The following is a 23,489-nucleotide window of genomic DNA, read 5'->3' on the forward strand; positions in this document are numbered from 1 at the left end:
TTGTTTAGACACCAGTGCCTAACATGTCTTTGAACCGGTCTAGTTCCTAACCTGTCCAGATCATGATCTAAGCAGATCAATACATAGGAATTCAGAACCCAATTTAAAAAGTAGTGTCAATTATATTTGTTTTTGTGATGTTTGTTAGTTTGTTTATATAATAATCAAACTGTTTTAATTATTATTCAGAATACAATTCCCAGTGATATAAAATACTTTGCACATTGTCAGTGCTCTTAATTTAGGAATAAAAGTGGTCTGAAGTGGTTTTAAACACCACTGAAAACATGTGAAAATGTGCAGCCAATTTGTAAGTAGAACTATTTGAGATGTTTTTAAGTTTATTTACTGCCTTCTTTGAATGGTTATATGAAAGTTTTGTTAAAAAACTGTTCTTCTATCAATATTACTTACTTGTAGCTACTTTTAAAAGTTGAATAACACAGTATTTCATAGATAAAATAGAACACTTTAGAACAAGACTTTCTAAATTTAGTAGCAGATGGTTACTTTTTACCATTATATCTACAACTACTGTAATATACCTCCATACTTATACAACTACACTGTCTGTAATTTACCTGCTTTACAACTGTAACTTACCTCTACACTTATACATCTACAATATCTATAATTTACCTGTTCACCATTTTATCTACAACTGTAACTTTACTTCCACACTTATACATCTACACTGTTTGTAATTTACCTGCTTACCATTCTATCTACAACTGTAACTTACCTCCACACTTATACATCTACAAAATCTTTTATTCACCTGCTTTACAACTATAACTTACCTCTACACTTATACATCTACAATATCTATAATTTACGTGTTTACCGTTTTATCTACAACTGTAACTTTACTTCCACACTTATACATCTACACTGTTTGTAATTTACCTGCTTACCATTCTATCTACAACTGTAACTTACCTCCACACTTATACATCTACAATATCTATAATTTACGTGTTTACCGTTTTATCTACAACTGTAACTTTACTTCCACACTTATACATCTACACTGTTTGTAATTTACCTGCTTACCATTCTATCTACAACTATAACTTACCTCTACACTTATACATCTACAATATCTCTACTTTACCTGCTTACCATTCTATCTACACCTGTAACTTACCTCCACACTTATACATCTACAATATCTATAATTTACGTGTTTACCGTTTTATCTACAACTGTAACTTTACTTCCACACTTATACATCTACACTGTTTGTAATTTACCTGCTTACCATTCTATCTACAACTGTAACTTACTTCCACACTTATACATCTACAATATCTCTACTTTACCTGCTTACCATTCTATCTACAACTGTAACTCACCTCCACACTTATACATCTACAATATCTCTACATTACCTGCTTACCATTATATCTACAACTGTAACTTACCTCCACACTTATACATCTACAATATCTCTACTTTACCTGCTTACCATTATATCTACAACTGTAACTTACCTCTACACTTATACATCTACAATATCTCTACTTTACCTGCTTACCATTCTATCTACAACTGTAACTTACCTCCACACTTATACATCTACAATATCTCTACATTACCTGCTTACCATTCTATCTACAACTGTAACTTACCTCCACACATATACATCTACAATATCTCTACTTTACCTGCTTACCATTATATCTACAACTGTAACTTACCTCCACACTTATACATCTACAATATCTCTACTTTACCTGCTTACCATTCTATCTACAACTGTAACTTACCTCCACACTTATACATCTACAATATCTCTACATTACCTGCTTACCATTATATCTACAACTGTAACTCACCTCCACACTTATACATCTACAATATCTCTACTTTACCTGCTTACCATTCTATCTACAACTGTAACTTACCTCCACACTTATACATCTACAATATCTCTACATTACGTCTTACCATTATATCTACAACTGTAACTCACCTCCACACTTATACATCTACAATATCTCTACTTTACCTGCTTACCATTCTATCTACAACTGTAACTTACCTCCACACATATACATCTACAATATCTCTACTTAAACTGCTTACCATTCTATCTGCAACTGTAACTCACCTCTACATTTATACATCTACAATATCTCTACTTTACCTGCTTACCATTCTATCTACAACTGTAACTCACCTCCACACATATACATCTACAATATCTCTACTTTTCCTGCTTACCATTCTATCTACAACTGTAACTTACCTCCACACATATACATCTACAATATCTCTACTTTACCTGCTTACCATTATATCTACAACTGTAACTCACCTCCACACTTATACATCTACAATATCTCTACTTTACCTGCTTACCATTCTATCTACAACTGTAACTTACCTCCACACATATACATCTACAATATCTCTACTTTACCTGCTTACCATTCTATCTACAACTGTAACTTACCTCCACACTTATACATCTACAATACCTCTACTTTACCTGCTTACCATTCTATCTACAACTGTAACTTACCTCCACACTTATACATCTATAATATCTCTACTTTACCTGCTTACCATTCTATCTACAACTGTAACTTACCTCCACACATATACATCTACAATATCTCTACTTTACCTGCTTACCATTCTATCTACAACTGTAACTTACCTCCACACTTATACATCTACAATATCTCTACTTTACCTGCTTACCATTCTATCTACAACTGTAACTCACCTCCACACATATACATCTACAACATCTCTACTTTTCCTGCTTACCATTCTATCTACAACTGTAACTTACCTCCACACATATACATCTACAATATCTCTACTTTACCTGCTTACCATTATATCTACAACTGTAACTCACCTCCACACTTATACATCTACAATATCTCTACTTTTCCTGCTTACCATTCTATCTACAACTGTAACTTACCTCCACACATATACATCTACAATATCTCTACTTTACCTGCTTACCATTCTATCTACAACTGTAACTTACCTCCACACTTATACATCTACAATATCTCTACATTACCTGCTTACCATTATATCTACAACTGTAACTCACCTCCACACTTATACATCTACAATATCTCTACTTTACCTGCTTACCATTCTATCTACAACTGTAACTTACCTCCACACATATACATCTACAATATTTCTACTTTACCTGCTTACCATTATATCTACAACTGTAACTCACCTCCACACTTATACATCTACAATATCTCTACTTTACCTGCTTACCATTCTATCTACAACTGTAACTTACCTCCACACATATACATCTACAATATCTCTACTTTACCTGCTTACCATTATATCTACAACTGTAACTTACCTCCACACTTATACATCTACAATATCTCTACTTTTCCTGCTTACCATTCTATCTACAACTGTAACTACCTCTACACTTATACATCTACAATATCTATAATTTACCTATTTACCATTTTATATACAACTGTAACTTACCTCCATACGTATACATCTACACTGTCTGTAATTTACCTGCTTACCATTATATCTACAACTGTAAAATACCTCTACACTTATACATCTACAATATCTGTTATTTACCTGCTAATCATTATATCTACAACCGTAACATACCTCCACACTTATTCATCTACACTGTCTGTAATTTACCTGCTTACCATTCTATCTACAACTGTAACTTACCTCCACACTTATACATCTACAATATCTCTACTTTTCCTGCTTACCATTCTATCTACAACTGTAACTACCTCTACACTTATACATCTACAATATCTATAATTTACCTATTTACCATTTTATATACAACTGTAACTTACCTCCATACGTATACATCTACACTGTCTGTAATTTACCTGCTTACCATTATATCTACAACTGTAAAATACCTCTACACTTATACATCTACAATATCTGTTATTTACCTGCTAATCATTATATCTACAACCGTAACATACCTCCACACTTATTCATCTACACTGTCTGTAATTTACCTGCTTACCATTCTATCTACAACTGTAACTTACCTCCACACTTATACATCTTCAATATCTCTACATTACCTGCTTACCATTATATCTACAACAGTAACTTATCTCCACACTTATACATCTACACTGTCAGTAATTTACAGGCTTTACAACTGTAACTACCTCCACACTTATACATCTACAATATCTCTACTTTACCTGCTTACCATTCTATCTACAACTGTAACTTACCTCCACACTTATACATCTACACTGTTTGTAATTTGCCTGCTTACCATTCTATCTACAACTGTAACTTACCTCCACACTTGTAGTTTTGAGGTTTACTTCGATTACAGGGTGGGAGGTGCCGGGTTAGAGTGTTTGAACTCATTGAGAATTTGGTGTGTATTAAATTTGAAAATAACAAGAAGTTAGAAAGAAAAATATGTTTCATCATAGAATAACCAACACAAGTAGACTTCTTATCCCATGGTAAATTTTGAGGCTCGTTTTTCGTATCTAGTTCATGTACAGTGATACTGAGCGCTAATGTCGACAAAATTTTGTTTATATCATTTTAGGGTTAATTTCTTGATTTGTGCCTTACTGTTTGGTTATAGAACTAGGATACGAGTTAATGTTTATGATTAGACCGTATTATTTGGTTAAAGAATTTTCTGTCATGAAAGCAAGTGGTAAACGTTTAATATAAGAACATACTTTCATAATTCCTTAACAGTTTGGTTTTCATATCAAATCTGTTAAGCAATGGACAGCCTTTTTTTTACAAAAGGAGATCAAGATTTGGAGAAGACAAATTTGCCACAAGTTGAATGGCAAATTGAATATCCAGTATTCAATCCTACATCAAAGAAGAACTTGCAGCATGAAACTTCTAATGCGCTGAATGAAGTGTCTTCGCAGATGTTGAAGCAATCAATGTCAAGAGGAACTTGTAAAACCTCTTAACCATAGTATCAATCTTAGTTTCAAACATGGCCTCGTCCCTAAGAAAATGAAATCATCCAAAGTGATCAAGTTAGGATGCAAACATGAACTAGGCAATTATAGACCTATTTTCTTGGTTTCAATTTTCTCAAAGTTGTTGGAGAAAGTAGTTCTGTCCAGAGTAATAAATCATCTAAAGAAGAATGGCACTGTCCTGGACAAACAGCACGGCTTCACCAGCAAAAAACACGCGTCAACAGCTCTGATTTCTTCCTTTTGATGACATTATGGATAGGCTCGAAGAAGGTGAAACTATCATAGGCATTTTTCTTGATCTTTAAGGCCTTTTGATTGTCTCAGTCACATTCTGATACTAGACAAACTTCATGCCCTTGGTTTTGAAGAAACAGCACTTGCATGGTTTCACATTTTCTTATTAGTAGGGAACAAGTTGTTGAAATTAAGCAAACCAGGAACAGCACATTCACTGATGTGAGATCTCATAAACTTGCAGTAGATAGAGGTGTCCCTCAGGGATCAGTCTACCTGTTATAGGTGGGACCAAATGGTAAAGAGGAAGTGTTTGGCAATGTTGTGTGAGTAGAACCAATAACTTGTTGTGCTGACCTATAGAAGACTATTGCTTTAAGTACGTGTTCTTAGTCTGGGAGTCAATTTTGTGTGTTGGAGGACAGGGTCCCTCTGGGGGGAGCATAAGTCACCGTCCAGGTAAAATATTTATTAACAATTTTAAAATTGTTGTTTTAGAGTCTTTTTCTAAATTGGAGTTTATATTTTGAAACGTAAATCATAGCACTACTCCAAACTCTTAATCCTTTACATTTAGTTTCCTTGTATTGCTTGTTAGTGGTCTAATAGCTAACAGCTGGACTTTTCTTTTCAATGGGAGACTTTCGAGATAGGAGATGATGTCCTGCTGACAGACAACTACTGGACTTTGACCTTGCAATCTTTTCCAAGTTTCAATGGGAAATCTGAAAATGGAAACTTAAAACCTAACCTGGGCAATTACAAAAGTAGAACGGGTAGTCTATTCCATCATGACCACTGCTCCAGGGACTTTGAATTGGAGAAGAAGACTTACAGCTGATTCAATCGGCGACTTCCTAAGCTAGTGCTGCCCTACAGCTACAGAAGGGAAATTCCACACTCTCACGTCAAATGAGGAGAACGTCAACAGCACTCACCAAAACAATCATCAGCTACGAACATCTAAATTGGAATGAACATATTACATATTTGGTTGGTAAAATTAATTCAGGCTTGTTTGTTTTGAGATCAATGGCTTATCTCTGTGATAAAGCTTTGTTAAAATTGATATACCACTCGCTTATAGAATGTCATAGGCCTATTGGCTACGGAATCGAAATTTATGGTGGGACAGCCCGAAAAAATTTGAAAAAGCTTTTAAAACTGCAAAAACAGGCCATTAGAGTTATTGAAAAATTTAAGGTTAAGAAGTCGATGAAAAAGTACTTTAAAGAAATGAAAATTTTACAGTGTACGGTTTGTATATTTTTAAAACTATTCGGCATGTTTATAAAGATAAAAACACTGAACTATCCCATAAATAAAATACAAGGTGGAAAAATCTTACTTGTAAAAAGTCATCATCGTCTGAAACTTTAAAAAATGAAGCCTTCATATATTGGCAATTTATTCATTAAAAGTTTGCCTGCCTTACTAAAAAAAGATCAAAACAAACCCAATTTTTTGAAGAAGCTAAAATCATTCTTAATTAATCTGGCTCCTTATAGTATAGATGAGTTTATAGATAAAAAATGAATTAGCTGTCCATTCTAAAATAATTGTAAAATTTATGGTTAAGTCATTTAGATTAAGTTGTATAACTAATGTTGTATGCTTTGACACTATTCATGTATATAAAATGTATAAAGTGAATAAAGATAATTTGATTTGATTTGAGCTGATTGAGAAGATGGATCATGAGGACCTTATCAAGTCTTCAAGGAAGATGGAACAGTCAACAGCTAACAAGTCCCACATTTTGTATTCCTCCATACTAGGCTTCTTGCATTTGAAAATTCTTTGCAATCTAATAATTTTAATTTGCTAACTCTGCACTTAACTGTCTTGAATATAATTTTTCGATTAAATATTTTACTTCAAAAGAACTTTCTCAATAATAATAATAAACTGGGTATTTTAATATCGACACGGTTTTTCATTGATCACATTTTCTTTTTCTTCCCCAGCGTCATCACCGTGTTGTTGGTGTGGGGCCAGATGCAAGGATTTCAACTAAATGGAAGGGTCTTTGTTCATGCTTTCCACATTGCAAGTTGTTTTCCACATTACATAAACTTGGCAATCCAAGAGATAGAACAAGTAATCTAATCTATCATTGACACTGATCCAGAGACTACAAATAGGAGAAGAAGACGTGTTGATTTAATTGCAAACTTCCTCAGCTTGAACTCATTTATATTAAACATCTATGCAAGACTATATACCCACCTGAGTCTGTACGAGGTCTATGGCCGCGGTGTACTGTTCTCGACCTGGAACTCCATAGGTCCTTTGCCAGTTGTCTTGCAACATCTCCCTGTCCAGGGTAAGACCAAGATACTGAGGACACAGTAGCGCCAACACTCCAACAACACTCTCCCCAACCAGGAGTAGAAGGAGGGAAAACAGGTACTGCAAAAGAAAACCTATGATTAAGTGTTGGTCTGGGACCACATTATGAATATTATGACCACCTATGGTCTCCATGGTTCCCGCCAGGCCCAGCTCACATCTAGGGCTCGCCTATGTGCCTCCTTTTGAAGCGCTTCATTAACTGTTGGGTTATCAATGACTTTTTGTCTTTTCAAAACTCTTTAATTAGATCCACAAAACATTTAATCAACACCATTTAATACTGCTGCAAAGACGATTACTGAAAATAACAATGTTGGTACGTCTCCTTAAATAGAAGTGAAACGTGAGTGACAAAAAATCCAAGATGGTGGCCACTCAATTTTTAATGTAACAGTGCTGCCATATTTTGGTAAGTTTCCAGTTGGTAAAACAACGTGTACATAGCCAGAGTTTGCCCAGAAGATGTAAGTAGGGCCTCAGAAGGAGCGTGGCGCTGCAAGGGACAAGGTGGTCAATAAATGGAATATAAAAGGTAAGACGTTATTGTTATTTTGGAGTCCTTGTCATCCCCCCCCCCCCCCCCCCCAGAGTCTCACAGCCAAGCGGGTGTCACTGGACAGCACTGGGAAGTCACAGGGTAAAAGAGAGTAAGGATGGTGACAAAAGGTGTAACAGATTTAGTGTAGGCGTGCCGGATAGCCCTGAGGTGAGATCCTGCGACAGGCTTCGTTCTCTGGTAAAGTAAGATAATTGACGGCTATGGTTACCTGGTACCAGTATCACAGAAAGCGTGGTAAAAAAAAACTGTGCGTAGTTCCGGTGATGTGTTAATTAGGGCTAAGTCGATAATTAAAGAGTATTATCAGGAGAAGATAATATCAGATGTGGAGATAGTAATAGCTTTGACTAAATAATACAACAACTAGACATTCCATCTCCATGTTAAAGTTGTAGCCAGGTTTTAAATAAAATTTGTCTTAGTTGATGTGAGCCACCTACAGATTGCGCTGATCCAAATGACTGATTCCTGCCGATTACACAATGGTTTTTACCAAGTCAAAATGATGGAATGACTTTTTATGAGCTATAGCAACTATTGTGACCCAGCAACTGATGAATGAATGATGAAGATGAATCCAAGATGGTGGACACCCATCATTTAGTGTGAAAGTGCTCCCTCTTTTAAAGTGAAGTTTTTTGGTAAAACCAACAAAATACCAAACTGCAACCAAACATTACTTCCAAACTGTAAGTTTATTCTAATAAAGCCAAATAGACATTTAAATACCTTGAAGATAATAAACATCCAAGAACAATTTTTGAAGCACAAACCAAGTAAACAGTTGAAACTAATTTTTCTCAACGGAAACTAAACAGTTGAAACTAAATTCTGACCACCGGATAGGACATTTCAAACTGTGAGTTGCTAAACATAAGATACTATTTCTCACAAAAACTTTAAGTAATCTAAATATTTCATCAGCTCACTTGAAACTTGGTGACCTACTTGCCAAAACAGCAAAAAACATCCAACTCAGCAGACAACTCAACACCTCTGACAATCGCTGCACATGCTGACCTACCTCAATTGCCGACCAATATGGCTCTGATTTAAATATAAATAGATAAAACTTTTTCCTATTATCTACTCACAACCACCAGAACCAGGCAAACCAGGTTATAAAAAACTGAATAATAATTTTTATTACTAAATTAACCACTGGAATCAGACAAACCAGGATATAAAAAACTGAATTATAGTTTTTAATACTAAATTAACCACTGGAATCAGACAAACCAGGATATAAAAACTGAATCATAGTCTTTATAACTAAATCAACTACTGGAATCAGACAAACCAGGATATAAAAAACTGAATTATAGTTTTTAATACTAAATTAACCACTGGAATCAGACAAGCCAGGATATAAAAACTGAATCATAGTCTTTATAACTAAATTAACCACTGGAATCAGACAAACCAGGATACAAAAAGCTAAATTACAGTCTTTATAACTAAATTAACCACTGGAATCAGACAAACCAGGATACAAAAAGCTAAATTACAGTCTTTATAACTAAATTAACTACTGGAATCAAACAAACCAGGAAATAAAAAACTGATCTATTGCTACTAATTGACTACCTACTGGAATCAGGCAAACCAGGATACAAAAAACTGTATCATTATTTTCATCACCAATGGAGAAGTTGGCAGTGGAGACAAAGTCTGATTTCTCCACAGGAGACATGGTTTTTGCAAAAATCAAAAGCTTTCCAAACTGGCCATTAGCAATTGAATCCATAATCCTGGAAGGAAAACATAAGAGCTTTATCATCGACAATTTTTAACCTGAACCTCAAGATTCCTGACATAAAGAACCAGCCAAACTTTTAAAAACTGATACAATATTACACCTGAACCTCAAGATTCCTGACATAAAGAACCAGCCAAACTTTTCAAAACTGATACAATTTCACACCTGAACCTCAAGATTCCTGACATAAAGAACCAGCCAAACTTTTCAAAACTGATATAATTTTTACACCTGAACTTCAAGACCCCTGACATGCTTTAATGGAGTCGCATATACAATATGGTCTTGTTGTCTGGGGCGGGACTATACTAAAAGCAACCTTAACAGAGTATTGAAGCTGCAGAAAAAAGCCATACGTATACTTGCCAACCTTCAACCCTCAGGCAGCTGCATGGAAGCTTTCAGATCGCTTGGTATTCTAACTGTTGTAAATCTTTACATCAAAGCAGTAGTCCTTCTGGTGAGTGAGTCTGATCTGCCAAAAAGTGAAAATTTTCACGCTTACAACACCAGGCGAGGAAACGACTTCATTCTGCCAGTGCATCATACCACGCAGTACGCCAGAAAACCATCCTACACTGGCCGCAAAGTCCACAATAGCCTACCACCATCACTGAAGTCACTGAAGGGAAAACCGCTGAAAACACATTTAAGTGGCTGATAGACAGACCTGCCTACTCCTTGAAGGAATTACTTGAATCTGATCTGAATCATTAACTTGAAATAAATTTTTCATGACATTGTTAAAAAAAAACAAAAAAAACTCTTGTAGCCTACTAGTTTTAAGTTATATTATTGTATTTTTATTGACGCCATTGTATTATTCTTAACGATACTACAAAATAAAGAATGATTTGATTTGATTTGATTAAGACACCAAAATACAACATCAAATTTTTTGGAGACTATACAACCGATGTAGTTAATAGAAGTGTTCTAAGTTCCTACGATGAGCACAAGGCTATATTTGGGATACCAAAAACAGAAAATGTTAGAAACAGAAAATTCAATGAAGCCCTTACACAAGCTGAATATACTTTTAGGCTAAATACTACTATCACACTAACAGCAACACCCCTATGTGAAACAGAAACTCCAAAACAATCCAAATACTTGCCAAATAATTTTAAAAAATCACTTGCAGAGGAAAATTTTAAATCTGAAGCTACTCAACAAACCACAAGTAATGATAATATTGACTCTGACACAGAACAATTATCCCAAGTTCTTTCGAGTCCCAACTTCCTGGCTGACCTCGAGAGTAGACTGGCAGAAGACAATCAGCTGAGTGAAGAGGATGCACTAACTATTGCAGCTAAAGCTGGTGCTGCTCTACTGGAGGAGAACAAGGCCCTAAAACAGCAAAATGACCAACTAACTACTAAACTAAACATTCTCCAAGTAACACAGAAGGAACACACAGCCAACCATAAAGGATCTGGAAACTGAAGAACACTCATATCTGGTAAGAATCGAACAATTACAAAAACAACTAATGGAACTAGACAACACTTTGGAAAAAGAAAAAAAACAATCGAAGGGACCTACAAAGCATTTTTGAAGAGCGAGATAGAGAGCGAGTGCAGAATATAGAAACATACCTAAAGAGAACAAGTCCTGAATGAACGCAAGGAAGTAAAACATGCTCATACTCAAACTAAAAGCACATCAGTAGAAACCTATGATCCTATCTCAAACACTACCCCAGCAATCTTACTCAGAATCCATGTCTATAAAAGAACTATAATTGAAGCTAAAGAATGCTGAAAGAGAACAAGCCCTAAATGAAAGCAAGGAAGTAAAACATGCTCATACTCAAACTAAAAGCACATCAGTAGAAACCTATGATCCTATCTCAAACACTACCCCAGCAATCTTACTCAGAATCCATGTCTATAAAAGAACTATAATTGAAGCTAAGGAAAGCTGAAAGAGAACAAGCCCTAAATGAAAGCAAGGAAGTAAAACATGCTCATACACAAACTAAAAGCACATCAGTAGAAACCTATGATCCTAAGCGAATCTATGGAGACTATGACAACTCACAGAACCAAGTTATTAATAAGTTATTAATTTACTATCTAAGTAAAATAGATAATATTGAAAAGAATGTATCAAGACTTCAAAGTGAATCAAAATTACATAGAGAATACACCAATAATATGAAAAAGACATACAAAATTGGGGAAACACAGACCCAATCCACTGAACCACCCCAGACCATACCAGCTCTCATGATGGCACTATCACTTGTAAAGGAAAGACAAGACAGTCTGAAACGTGCTGTCAACTACTTACAAGAACGAAATAAGATACAAAACACACCAAGCTCCAAAAAATGTTCCAACGAGGCAGACACAAAGAATATCCCAACACCACTAGTAAACGATCCTGCCTGGCCCCAATCCGGACCCAATTCATTTAGGAGAAAGGGTCTAAAAACTAGGGAATCTAAAAATCACTTTAGCGTGTCACTTCAGATGGAACGTTTCAGACAACAATAATAAATACAAGAACCATCTGGAGACACTGACATGGCTGTAGAACCAAACTTAAAGCCTAAAAACTGTATTCTGACACTGATGCAAAAACAGACAACCTAACCTAGACAAACATGACCAAAAAAATGAATCTTAAAAATAAACTAGAGGGAGACAGCCATACCCTGACTAAAAAACTGATACCTGAATCAAAACCAGAGGGTGACAGCCAAACCCTGACTAAAAAACTGATACCTGAATCAAAACTAGAGGGAGACAGCCAAACCCTGACTAAAAAAACTGATACCTGAATCAAAACTAGAGGGAGACAGCCAAACCCTGACTAAAAAAACTGATACCTGAATCAAAACTAGAGGGAGACAGCCAAACCCTGACTAAAAAACTGACATCTGAACCGAAACCAGAGGGAGACAGCCAAACCCTGACTAAAAAACTGACATCTGAACCGAAACCAGAGGGAGACAGCCAAACCCTGACTAAAAAACTGACATCTGAACCGAAACCAGAGGGAGACAGCCGGACTAATAAATTGAAAACAATAAACAAAAAAATACTTCAGATCCCTGAAACAAGCAAGAGCAACCAGACTAAGCCCATTGTTAGTGACAAAGATGATTATGAAATATGCGAAACAAGATCCCCGAGCTGTAAGCATATAAGACGCACAGCAGTTGACATAAATAACGGCCTAACATCTAAAATCATTGAGGAAGACCACGCTAACATTGAAAGGATAAAAATCTTCTCCTTCCCACCAGAAGAAACCCCACTACTCACTACACAACACAAGCAAGATAATGATCTCCCATTAGCATGTGGCATCCATTTCATAGACATTGAAAACCAGAACACACCCTCCCTCCAGAGTACACCAGAGATTTCTCAATAGTAAAATATCCTTTAACAACTTTATCACATCACGAGATGCTGAAGGTCCAGCTACTAAAAAAACTAAGAGCCCTAGGAGTAGAAGGTAAAGAAGCAGAATGGTTTAAGTGCTATCTCAAAGGAAGAAAGCAACTGGTAGAAATAAATCACACCCGAAATAACATAAAATACAAAATCCAATCTCCAACAACTGGTGTATTAAGAGGGGTTCCACTAGGATCTGTACTGGGGCCAGTGCACTTCCTCCTCCTAACGAATGACATGCCAGACTGCATGGAAGTTGTAGTTCGAGCTACAATGGAATAGCAATGGAAGCAATGGAATAGTAGAGAGAAGTCACCAAACACTGATGTCATATCTAAGGTGTTTTGTCGATAAGGACCAGAGAAACTGGGATGATTGGTTACCCTACGCAATGATGGTGTATAGAAGCACACCTCATGGCACAACTAGATACTCGCCATACTACCTCCTTCATGGACGTGAGATGCGCCTTCCTACAGATTGGATTTGTGAAGAACTTCAACAAGATCTATCAGAAGAGGACTTTGTAAACGAGGTGAAGAGATGGCTACAAATAGCATACAGAGAGACAAGAGAAGCTATTGAAGAAAGAAAGGAATCGAGCAAAAAGTATTACGATAGGAATGCTCGGGAGAAAGAGTTTAAAGTAGGTGATTTAGTGTTTAGTGTTATGATGGTGTAGATATGCAAGCTAAGAGGGGTAGGAGTAGGAAACTGCAAATGCCATGGATAGGACCCTATAGAGTAATTAGGATTAATAATTATGTTAATGTTACGATTAAGAAAGGTAGATACGAATATGTTGTACATAAAAATAGGTTAAAACCATTTAGAGAAAGAAACTAAAAAGTAAGACAACTGTATCCTTGCAGGTAATTGGAATCATACTAATGCAAACAGAAGAAGGCGATCAAAAGAAATACAACATCGAAAAACTCGGCAATAACCCAGGGCTATATTTCTCAAAAAGATTTAGTTTCTTATTAGCGACTGAGTCATGGACAATCGCCGTAGATTATAACCTCCAGGAACTAAAGAACAAAATGAAAGAAGTATCGAGCATTTGGAACGAAGCACAGAAGCTACAGCATGAACTGAAGACCATCGGATCAGCGTGGTCCCATCACCAATTCCAGCAGACTCGGAACACACTGAAGAACACAGAATTAAAAGTTAAGAGACTCCATGAGATCATCGGTGCACAACCAACTCCGACGTCAAAAAGAAGAAGAAGAGGAATATTTAATGTAATTGGAACCGGCTTAAAAACTTTGTTTGGAACAATGGACAATGACGATGCTGAGTACCTTAATGAGAAAATTAGTACCATAGATAGTAATCAACATAGAGTGTATCAACTTGAAAAAGATCAATTAACAGTTGTAAAAAATACTGTATCGGACATAACTCACACATTTAGGGACTTTAGGGATAATCAGGAAACCATTATTAAAACTCAAAATTACTTAGAACAGTTACAGGAGTTATTCAGTAAGAAAATTGAAACAATTAGCGAACAATGGATTGTCATTTTAAGGTGTTAGGAGCGCTTCAAATTGTAGATTTAGTTTGTAAAGATCTTGATAATTTTGTTGATAGTTTGAACGTAGGCGTTACCTCTATGAGACATGGTAGTTTAAGTACACTGTTGTTAGCCCCAGACGATTTAATGAAGTATTTAAGAGATATCACTAGATTTTTAAAGAAAGGTTCCACCTTGCCTCTTGTTGTTACTGAAGACAGTATCGATGAGTATTACACACTAATTCGAGTTCAAGCATGGTTAGTGAATGGACACATACTTAGATTCTTTTTAAATGTGCCACTAAAACAAAGCAAAAGAGTTTTCACCATGTACGAAGTTTTGCCAGTGTCAGTGTCAACAAAAACTCAATAACAAAGGCGAGTCAATCAAAGTGTGTTTGGGACCAAATCTTGTCAACAACGTGGTAGCCGGACAGGAGACCTGTGAGTTAGCCTACTACAGGAACGTGGAGCCACCCAGGGACACGTGTGACGTAAGATTGGCATACATCCCAACTTCAATTTGGACTGAAGTGACCGACACCAACCAATGGATCTTTGTGCTACCGAGGGAAGAACTCCTGACCATCACCTGTCCAGGACGAGATGGACTGCTAGAGCACGAAGGTACCGAGTGGGTACAAGGAACTGAGCTCCTCACACTACCACCACGATGTCAAATGTTTGGATCATCATTTAGAATTTACAGTAGAGTAGTATCTAAGAGTAGGATAGACTATAATATAAGTAGCGTAATTAGGATACCTCAGAACAACACACGTATATCTAATGAAATCGTCAAAATTAGTAACGAAACATATGAGATTCTAGCTAAGAAATTGAAAAATATCACATCTCTCATAAAATTTGTACCAACATCTCTCAATGATCTAAACTCAGCAAGCATTAGGCTCAGAACACTAGAATAATTTTTGAAACAATATGAACCAGACAACTATGTAACTTTTGAAACACATTATTGGACAATTAGTGGAGTATGTCTTGTTGTCCTTGTAGAAATGTATTTAATTTATTGTTTAGGAATTCATAAAAGTTGTCGAAAAGCACATCAAAGATACTTACCTGTAATGTTTAAAGTTAGTAAACCAGAGGAACTTGATGTTGGTGAAGAATTAGATTCAATGCCATTGGAAGATAGAGTTAAGCTTTCCAGAAAGAGACAATCTAGAACTAAGAATGACGCACCATAAAGAATGATGCTCCATTCTATCATAAGGGGGGAAGTGTTGTATAGTAGCTTATAATTATTAATATTCAAATATACATATAAATATATATTATTGTTCAACAACTAAAAAGAAATTTCGTTAGTAGACCATGAGTAAGCCATTTAAACACCATTAATAGATGAGTTTGTTTTGCAATCAAGTTAACACTTTTTGAACAGAACTAGGTTACATCATTGTTGTCACAGTAGTTACCAATAGTTATCAATAACGAAACATCACGAATCTACCAGAAACTTCTAGGCTATGTGTCATCTTTGTAATTGTTCCATTAACCAAACCAGATAAAAACTTAGGAATTGAGGCACTGAGTATCAGTCACTGCTGACTGCCAGCACCAGGCCGTTTAGCATTCCGCGTTAGTTTGTGTCAAAGTTAGTAGTCAAAATTAATAAGTGTTTCTTTTTAAAAGTGTTTTTATTCAATTGTATTTTAAATTGTGAGTCGTAAGTTTTAAAGTGTTGAACAATAAACTCTTTTTACTCTTACGTCGTGTTTCTATCCTTGTGAGTTCCACTCACCATCCGAGGTGTCAGACCACAACTATGTAGTAGCTCCCAATCCTACGACAGCCAGCGACCACACACTCGGCCAGGTACACACCAAAGTCAAAGTTAAAGCTCCTCCCCATAAAGCCCCGTGTACACGTAGCTAGTTTACTAGCAGCTAATATTCGCTACCACACTAGCACGAAAATTCCCATCTACACGTGGCTAGTTATTAGCGCTTATTATTAGCCCTAGTCGTGTAGAAGTGAAGTGTTCATTGGTCGCAATAGCTATTTCAGTTTAGCACAAAATGTCTTCTGTTCCCTTAAATCGAAATGTTTTTAAACAAATTTTAAGAATTGGTGTACAAGAGTTGTGTGAACATGAATTTAATCCAAAGAGACGATCCGTGTGGGTTTGAAGGTGGATTAGAAGGCGAATACTTCTTGGTGCGTCCAATACTCTTTTAAGAGAACTGGCATTGGAAGACCCTACAGAGTACTTTAAGTTTAAGTACTTTAAGTAACAAACACTTCTACTTGTCAGACAAACAACAACTGATGCACTATCACTGGCGTATGGCGAGTGGCGATTAGCACTAGCAGAAGTGCAAATGCCCCGCTAGTATCTCGCTAATTTGCTAGCGCTAGTGGTCACGTGACCACCCCCTCCACTTATTAGCGCTAGTAATATCAAACATATTCAAAACGACTAGCAGCGAGTAAAATGCTAGCCTTAAAATGCTAGTAATTGTTTACGCTAGTAGACCGTTTACACGGAGCGAATTTACTAGCGCTAATCAACTAGCTGCTAGTACTAGCCTCGTGTACACGGGGTTCATGACCTCGTTATCCTGTGCATCTTCCATACAAGTTTTGTCAAATTCATCTGCTACCTGTCTAAATTCTAATCATGTAGTAAGAGTATCCAGCGCTTCCTGAATTTCTTGACCACCAAAACTCATCCTCCTTAACATAGTTTAGACAGTAAAACAATACTTCACTAATAAAGAATCCTCAACAATATGCACTAGAAACACCCAAGAGCCACAATGTGTAAGTATTAGAGTTGACCTGAAGAAAATTTGTGGCAATGACACACCTTTGTTGGGATTGGCTCTTTTGGATTCAACATATTTGATTTCTAATCTTACATATAAGAAAACAAAAATTATAACTTACAAAAGAAAGGACGCAGTAGTTATCAAGATGTGCTGCCCAACATCCAAGAACAGACAGAGCAGTGAGTATAAGACCAAGCATCATGAGAGAGAGAGCGATGTAGTAGAACAGAGGCTCAGTCAAAGAGGTGAGTATCAACCGAGAAGTGAGTATTCTCTCCGTGTCTTCTAGTAGCAACCCTCCAGAAAACACCAGGCCTAGTCCTCCTCCCTGCACAGACAACATGAGTTATTCATTAAGTTGATACAAAAGTTACTGAAGCCAGGAGTTGAGCATAAGTCATAAAGTGAGTATTACTGCGAATGGAGAGGCCTTCTTGATTGAGAAGAGTGGGCCCACCATATTTACTGGAAAAGAGGGCTATTCTTATTTAATTAAGTCACCATTCAAAATAGAAACCATGGATATCAAGCCAAAAGTCTGAGGCACAGGAACAGGGTCCTTTGCCTACTCCAGAGTGAGGATGCGAGACGGACAAATTCCGTTTACCATCTAGATGAGCAATGCCACACCAGCGAAACTTTGGTCAAAGTCCCCCACTCTCTTATATTGGACATCATTAATCACCACCAGTGTCCCATAGGTCCATTGTGCCGTCCCTACAATGACGAATGCTTGGGTGGGAGATTATTTCATTGCCAAGGGTCCCCAGCACTGGAAAGATGGACTCAGAAGAGAAAATTTCAGTTCAGCGGGATAAATAAATTCAGTGAATTTGGGGATGCTTATGTTCAGGATTGGGAGTGCTATCTAGTGGAAATGAAATTACCCATAAGCTTGAGAGGATATGAAGAACATGGAGTTGCTGCAGCCACTACTACTGTGTGACGGTCAGGCAGTTGATGACCGTAATTTTTAGTGTTATGATTGATAACAGCCCAAAGCCCAGGATTGGATATTGCCGGTAATATTGGCAATCGTGTCGCAACTCCGCTAGCCAGCATTGTCTTGCAATTTATTTGGGGTTTTGTTGAGTGTCACAAAGTATTGAGTACATCGATTGCTACATCACGTTCGGTTGTTTGGATCGTGGCATGGAATGCGTGGCCTGATTGTTTTGCTGACATGAGGTGTCATCATTCTGTGTGACGTGTGGGACCTCCGAACCTGGGGTAGTCAGTCAGAGTCGGGGGTCGGGGTTCGAGGAGTCGATGAGCCGCGGTTACGCCGAACTATCTTTCCCTCCCTCGCGGGTGTCCGTGGGGGTGGGCATGTCCGTTTCTAAATCACTTTTGCATAGGTTATATTTTCAATTGATAGTATTTACATTCATTGTAGTTTTTTCATTGCAAATAATTTTGTTCATTTAACATAATAAATTAAGTTTTTAATTCTACTCGGCATTCGATCTTTGAGTTACCCTTCCCGTGCGCGGTTGTTACAACTGCGAATGGAGAGACATTCTTGATTGTGTAACTACTAACTCAATTTCAATTAAAAATTTTATTTCTTTAATTTACCAGTTCTGAAACCCTGAAACATATTTCAATTCATATTTCTCAAGCTTCCTGAACTTTGTAGTTCAACCCATTATATCCTATTTTCAATACTCAATATCTGTAGCTGTCATTCAGTTCCTGTTTACTATATTTTTCCAATGATCAGACAGTCTGGGCTTATTCCCAAAAGTAAGTGCAAGCTACACATCCGTTTTCCTGTGACAGAGACAGAGAATATGCCAATAAACTTCTGGAAGTATCGACACGTGTGCAAATCACGTAGACTCACAAAAACCAATCAACTGAAAGAAGACCTGGATTGTATGACGTTTCACCACCCGATTGGCGGAGAGGTTCCGACATCTGTGAAGACCCTCTAGATTATCTGCAGAAGAAATGGACAGTCTTCTAGAATTCGGCTTAGCGTGAGTTAGTCTCCAGTCTGCAAAATCGTTAAAATGTTTCGTTGAAGTGTCGCATGCGGGTGTTGTGTATGTATGTGAAGTTTAGATTCCATGGCCCGTTGTCACTTTAGTGGCAGAAGTTAGGATGTGCAAACATCAAGTGAATTATGTATGTATCAATTTAAATCCATTTGTAACCATATTAATTATAATTCTAAATCTGCTTGCTCACTCACAAAATAATTAAAAGAATATGTTTTAAACATTTGATTCTCTCTCCCTAGAGAGAAATTCGTTGAGAATAAACTTGGTTTTATCATAGATAAAACATACTCCCTTAGTAGATTTCTCATCCTAATGGAACAGCTGAAGACAATTTTATTGTTAGTTCTGTACGGTTTATGTAGAGGTCGTGTTTTGTTTACAATTTGTTTCCCATTAATACAGTAATTTAAAACCACGTTTAACCAAATAATACGATGTAATCATAAACAATAAATTGTCCCCTAGTTATTTAACCAAACAGTAAAGCACAAATCAAGAAATTAACCCTAAAATAATAGAAACAAAATTTCGTCGACACTAGCGCCCAGTGTGGCGTACATGAACTGGACATGAAAAACGAGCTTCAAAATTTACAATGGGATGAGAAGTCTACTTGTGTTGGTTAGTCTATGGTTTTATTTTATTATTTTTTAAATTTAATTTCATATTTACAACATATACCGTACTTTATAATTCTAATTTCTACTTTTCATTTGTTATTTTATTTTTCAGTGCACTCTATCTCCCTAATCACCAGGACTTCAATCTTTTGATCTTGGGTTAAGTTCTTTCTTTTTAAATACCCCTTCTTTGCTGGTCTTTTGCAATTTATATTTTATTGTATTTACAAATTTTGTTAGTTCAATCTGAACTGTACTCAATCTTTCTGTAATTTGTTATTTTGCTCTTAATTTCTTTATTACATTCCTCTTGTAACAGAATGCCAGTGTTTAACTGTTCCTGTACCTCAAACTTATGTCAAGCGAGTTCAGTCAAATTAAATTAAATGCACAAATCAACAAATAAGCTTACAATTGAGAAGAGTGGGACACCATATTTACTGTAACTACCATACACTACCATACTGAAAAGGAAACCTACATCTTGAAGGAGCTAAGTAAAGTATATAAAGAATACAACATCAGCCCCCTAACAGAAGCCTACTGACTTGACCAATTCTACACAAATACAAATAAAAAATATGCTATCATAGACATACAGACAGGTAGCTTCCTTACACCAGAAAACCCCCTAAAGCAATACCACTTTGGATTTGATGGTGCACGTCTAGTGGAACTAAATAGAAATAATGACCACAAATATTCACTCTCCCCCAACAACATCTCGATAAACAGAAACATCCTAGTGTCAGATAACACACAACTTCTTAATGACTGAACACTTTATAATAGTATAAAACACATTGACATCACCCAGACCCCTGATATCATACCTAACCTAGTTCAAGGAGTTCCGGGATGTGGCAGGACTACATTCCTATTGGTCAGTTATAGACCTGGTGATCTAATTATATTCCCTACCAGGGACTCGGCCCTCGATTTTAGAAACAGGTTCATGGACACACACCCTAACACATGCACAGCTACCATCAACGATACTTTCAGAACACTGCATTCATTTTTAATAAACTCCACACAGCATATCCAGCAAGGCATTCATTATGACAGACTTATCATAGATGACTTATCACAAAATAAATCAAAAGCTCTGTGGTAGGTAATAAACAATGAAAGAAAAGCAGCAAGAAGCACAGAAAATCAGCTAATGCTCCAGATAAATGGAGAACAAATAAGTAGCCCTCATGAAGTAGCAAACCACTTCAACATTTTCTTTGCCACAGTAGCAGAAAGGACAGTCTAAGCCAACAACACAAACCCAAAAAGCATCCCCCAAGTCATACCACCCATAACAGACCACAACCTACAGTTTCACCCAGCAACACATGCAGAAGTAATGAAAGCTATAGACTCCTTAAAACCAAAAACTTCCTCAGGCATCGATGAAATATCAGCAAAAATTACAAAAGAATGTAAAGAAGCACTTACCGGCCCGCTCACAAACATAATCAAAAAGTCCCTGAACCAAGGAGTTTTCCCAACAAATTTAAAGATAGCTAAAATATATACAAAGTATAAAAAAGGACAAGAAACTGACACTGGAAGCTACAGACCAATCTCACTCATTCCCACATTCTCAAAAATAATAGGAAAAATTGTTCTTCATAGACTACTGACCCACCTTGAACACCACAGCCTTCTTACAAACCAACAGCAAGGATTTTTGGAAGAGAGATCAACAGCAACAGTGCTGATACATCTTATAGAACATATAATAGACAAGCTGGAAGAGGGCTGCATGGCCACTAGTCTATTTTTAGACTTTAGCAAAGCGTTTGACTGCCTAAACCATGCCCAGCTACTCCAAAAACTAAGAACCTTGGGCATAACAGGAAAAGAAGCAGATTGGTTTGAAAGCTATATAGAAGATAGAAAACAACTTGTGGAGATCAACTACGCCAATAACACCTGAAAAAACAGCACCAGTGGATCTTCCCCTCAACCCTACAATGTTATAAATAGTTTTAAGTTAACCATCAAAAATTTGTTGACGCATTACTATTCTCTATGAATTATGTAAATAAAGAAATATTGTCTATTGTCTTAGAGGACATAGCTAAGTGGAACAAGGGGGCTAGTTTTATCCAGGAAAAGTTAGGTTTACCTATTGAGAAGAAGATAAATAATTACGAGAACGAAAATAATTACAAAGTAATAGATGACTTCAGTTTTTCCGTTACTTCAGTTTTTCCGTTACTTCAGCTTTTAACTATAGTCCAGGATACAGGGGATGAGGTTTCCTGATATCATAGAGTCATGGGAGATAGGTAAATGATCTTCCATGTTGATGACCCTTGGATTACTTATATGACTATATTAAGGGTACAATACCTCGTCAAGTAATCCAAAACTTGACGATTACTTGGATTGGATTACTTGACGAGGTATTGTACCATTATTATGGTAATTGATCATTGTGCAATTCCTGCTCTGCCTACTGAAGAAACCCACAACCATGGCTTCTAGAATGCGGAATGTCTGGTTCTCACCAATACCAGCAACTATCATGATACTGGTCAAGCAAGATAAGAATAAGGCTGGCCTCAGCATCAATGTATATAGCGGCAGAGAAAACATTGGATTTTCCAATGGAAGCATAAGAGGGCAGTTTACCAAAGATGGCACCAACCTAGTGAGCCTGCTCAATTAGCAAGGAGACATCCAAGAAATGCTACATTGTATTTACACAATTGTGACTAGGTGTCATGTGTGACAGCCCCAAAAATTCCCAGACCCATTATATATCAGTTGGGGAGGTTTTTGTTACACCCTCAGGAAACCCTGTCAGTACCGTCACAGAAGCTTTGCTTTATTTCAAATATAAAAAGAGGGTCTGTAATATTGGACTGTTAACCTCCCAGCTTTTTGGTGTCAGCCAGTTGCCTCACCATGGAATATTCCGTCAGCGTGGCTCAGCGCTAGGTCGGGCCAACGTTCTGGGAAAGTGTACTGCACATGGCTGGAATTTGCTGATACAGCTCAGCAAGTCGCTCATGAAATCCAGTTAATGCGTAGCTATAGTTTGCCTAATGCCCTGATGAATTGTTAGGCAGCAGCACTGTCCGGGGCTTGCACTGACGTCACGCGGCATAGCCGCAACGCGATTGGCTGGTTCCCCCATCCACGCCCAACTCTGGGCTATGGGCAGAGCGCACTCAGTTGAGTTAGTCAAAATTCAAAATTCAATTCAATCGGTCATGTAAGTTGCGTCGCCTTTCCCCATAGCCTCC

General features: G+C 36.9%; 2 protein-coding genes across 2 annotated transcripts in view; one reads left to right on the plus strand and one right to left on the minus strand.

Moving 5' to 3' along the window:
• LOC128987078 (CD151 antigen-like) overlaps positions 1–23,489 on the minus strand; it is a 56,097-nt gene that overhangs the window by 23,335 nt on the left and 9,273 nt on the right. The window contains exons 2-3 of the mRNA XM_054407770.1: positions 17,734–17,943; positions 7,437–7,619 (exon numbers count right to left, since the gene is read on the minus strand). Coding sequence (XP_054263745.1) covers positions 7,437–7,619; positions 17,734–17,943 — 393 coding nt within the window. The remainder of the gene's footprint in view (positions 1–7,436; positions 7,620–17,733; positions 17,944–23,489) is intronic.
• The window catches only part of LOC128987077 (kynurenine/alpha-aminoadipate aminotransferase, mitochondrial-like), a 59,383-nt gene continuing 35,985 nt past the window's right edge, over positions 92–23,489 (plus strand). Inside the window, exon 1 of the mRNA XM_054407767.1 lies at positions 92–310. The gene's annotated coding sequence lies outside the window, so the exon portion shown is untranslated. The remainder of the gene's footprint in view (positions 311–23,489) is intronic.

This window comes from Macrosteles quadrilineatus, unplaced genomic scaffold (genome assembly GCF_028750875.1).
Source record: "Macrosteles quadrilineatus isolate MER2022 unplaced genomic scaffold, UCM_ALF_1.0 Scaffold_2__2_contigs__length_208266976, whole genome shotgun sequence".
Classification (NCBI taxonomy): domain Eukaryota; kingdom Metazoa; phylum Arthropoda; class Insecta; order Hemiptera; family Cicadellidae; genus Macrosteles; species Macrosteles quadrilineatus.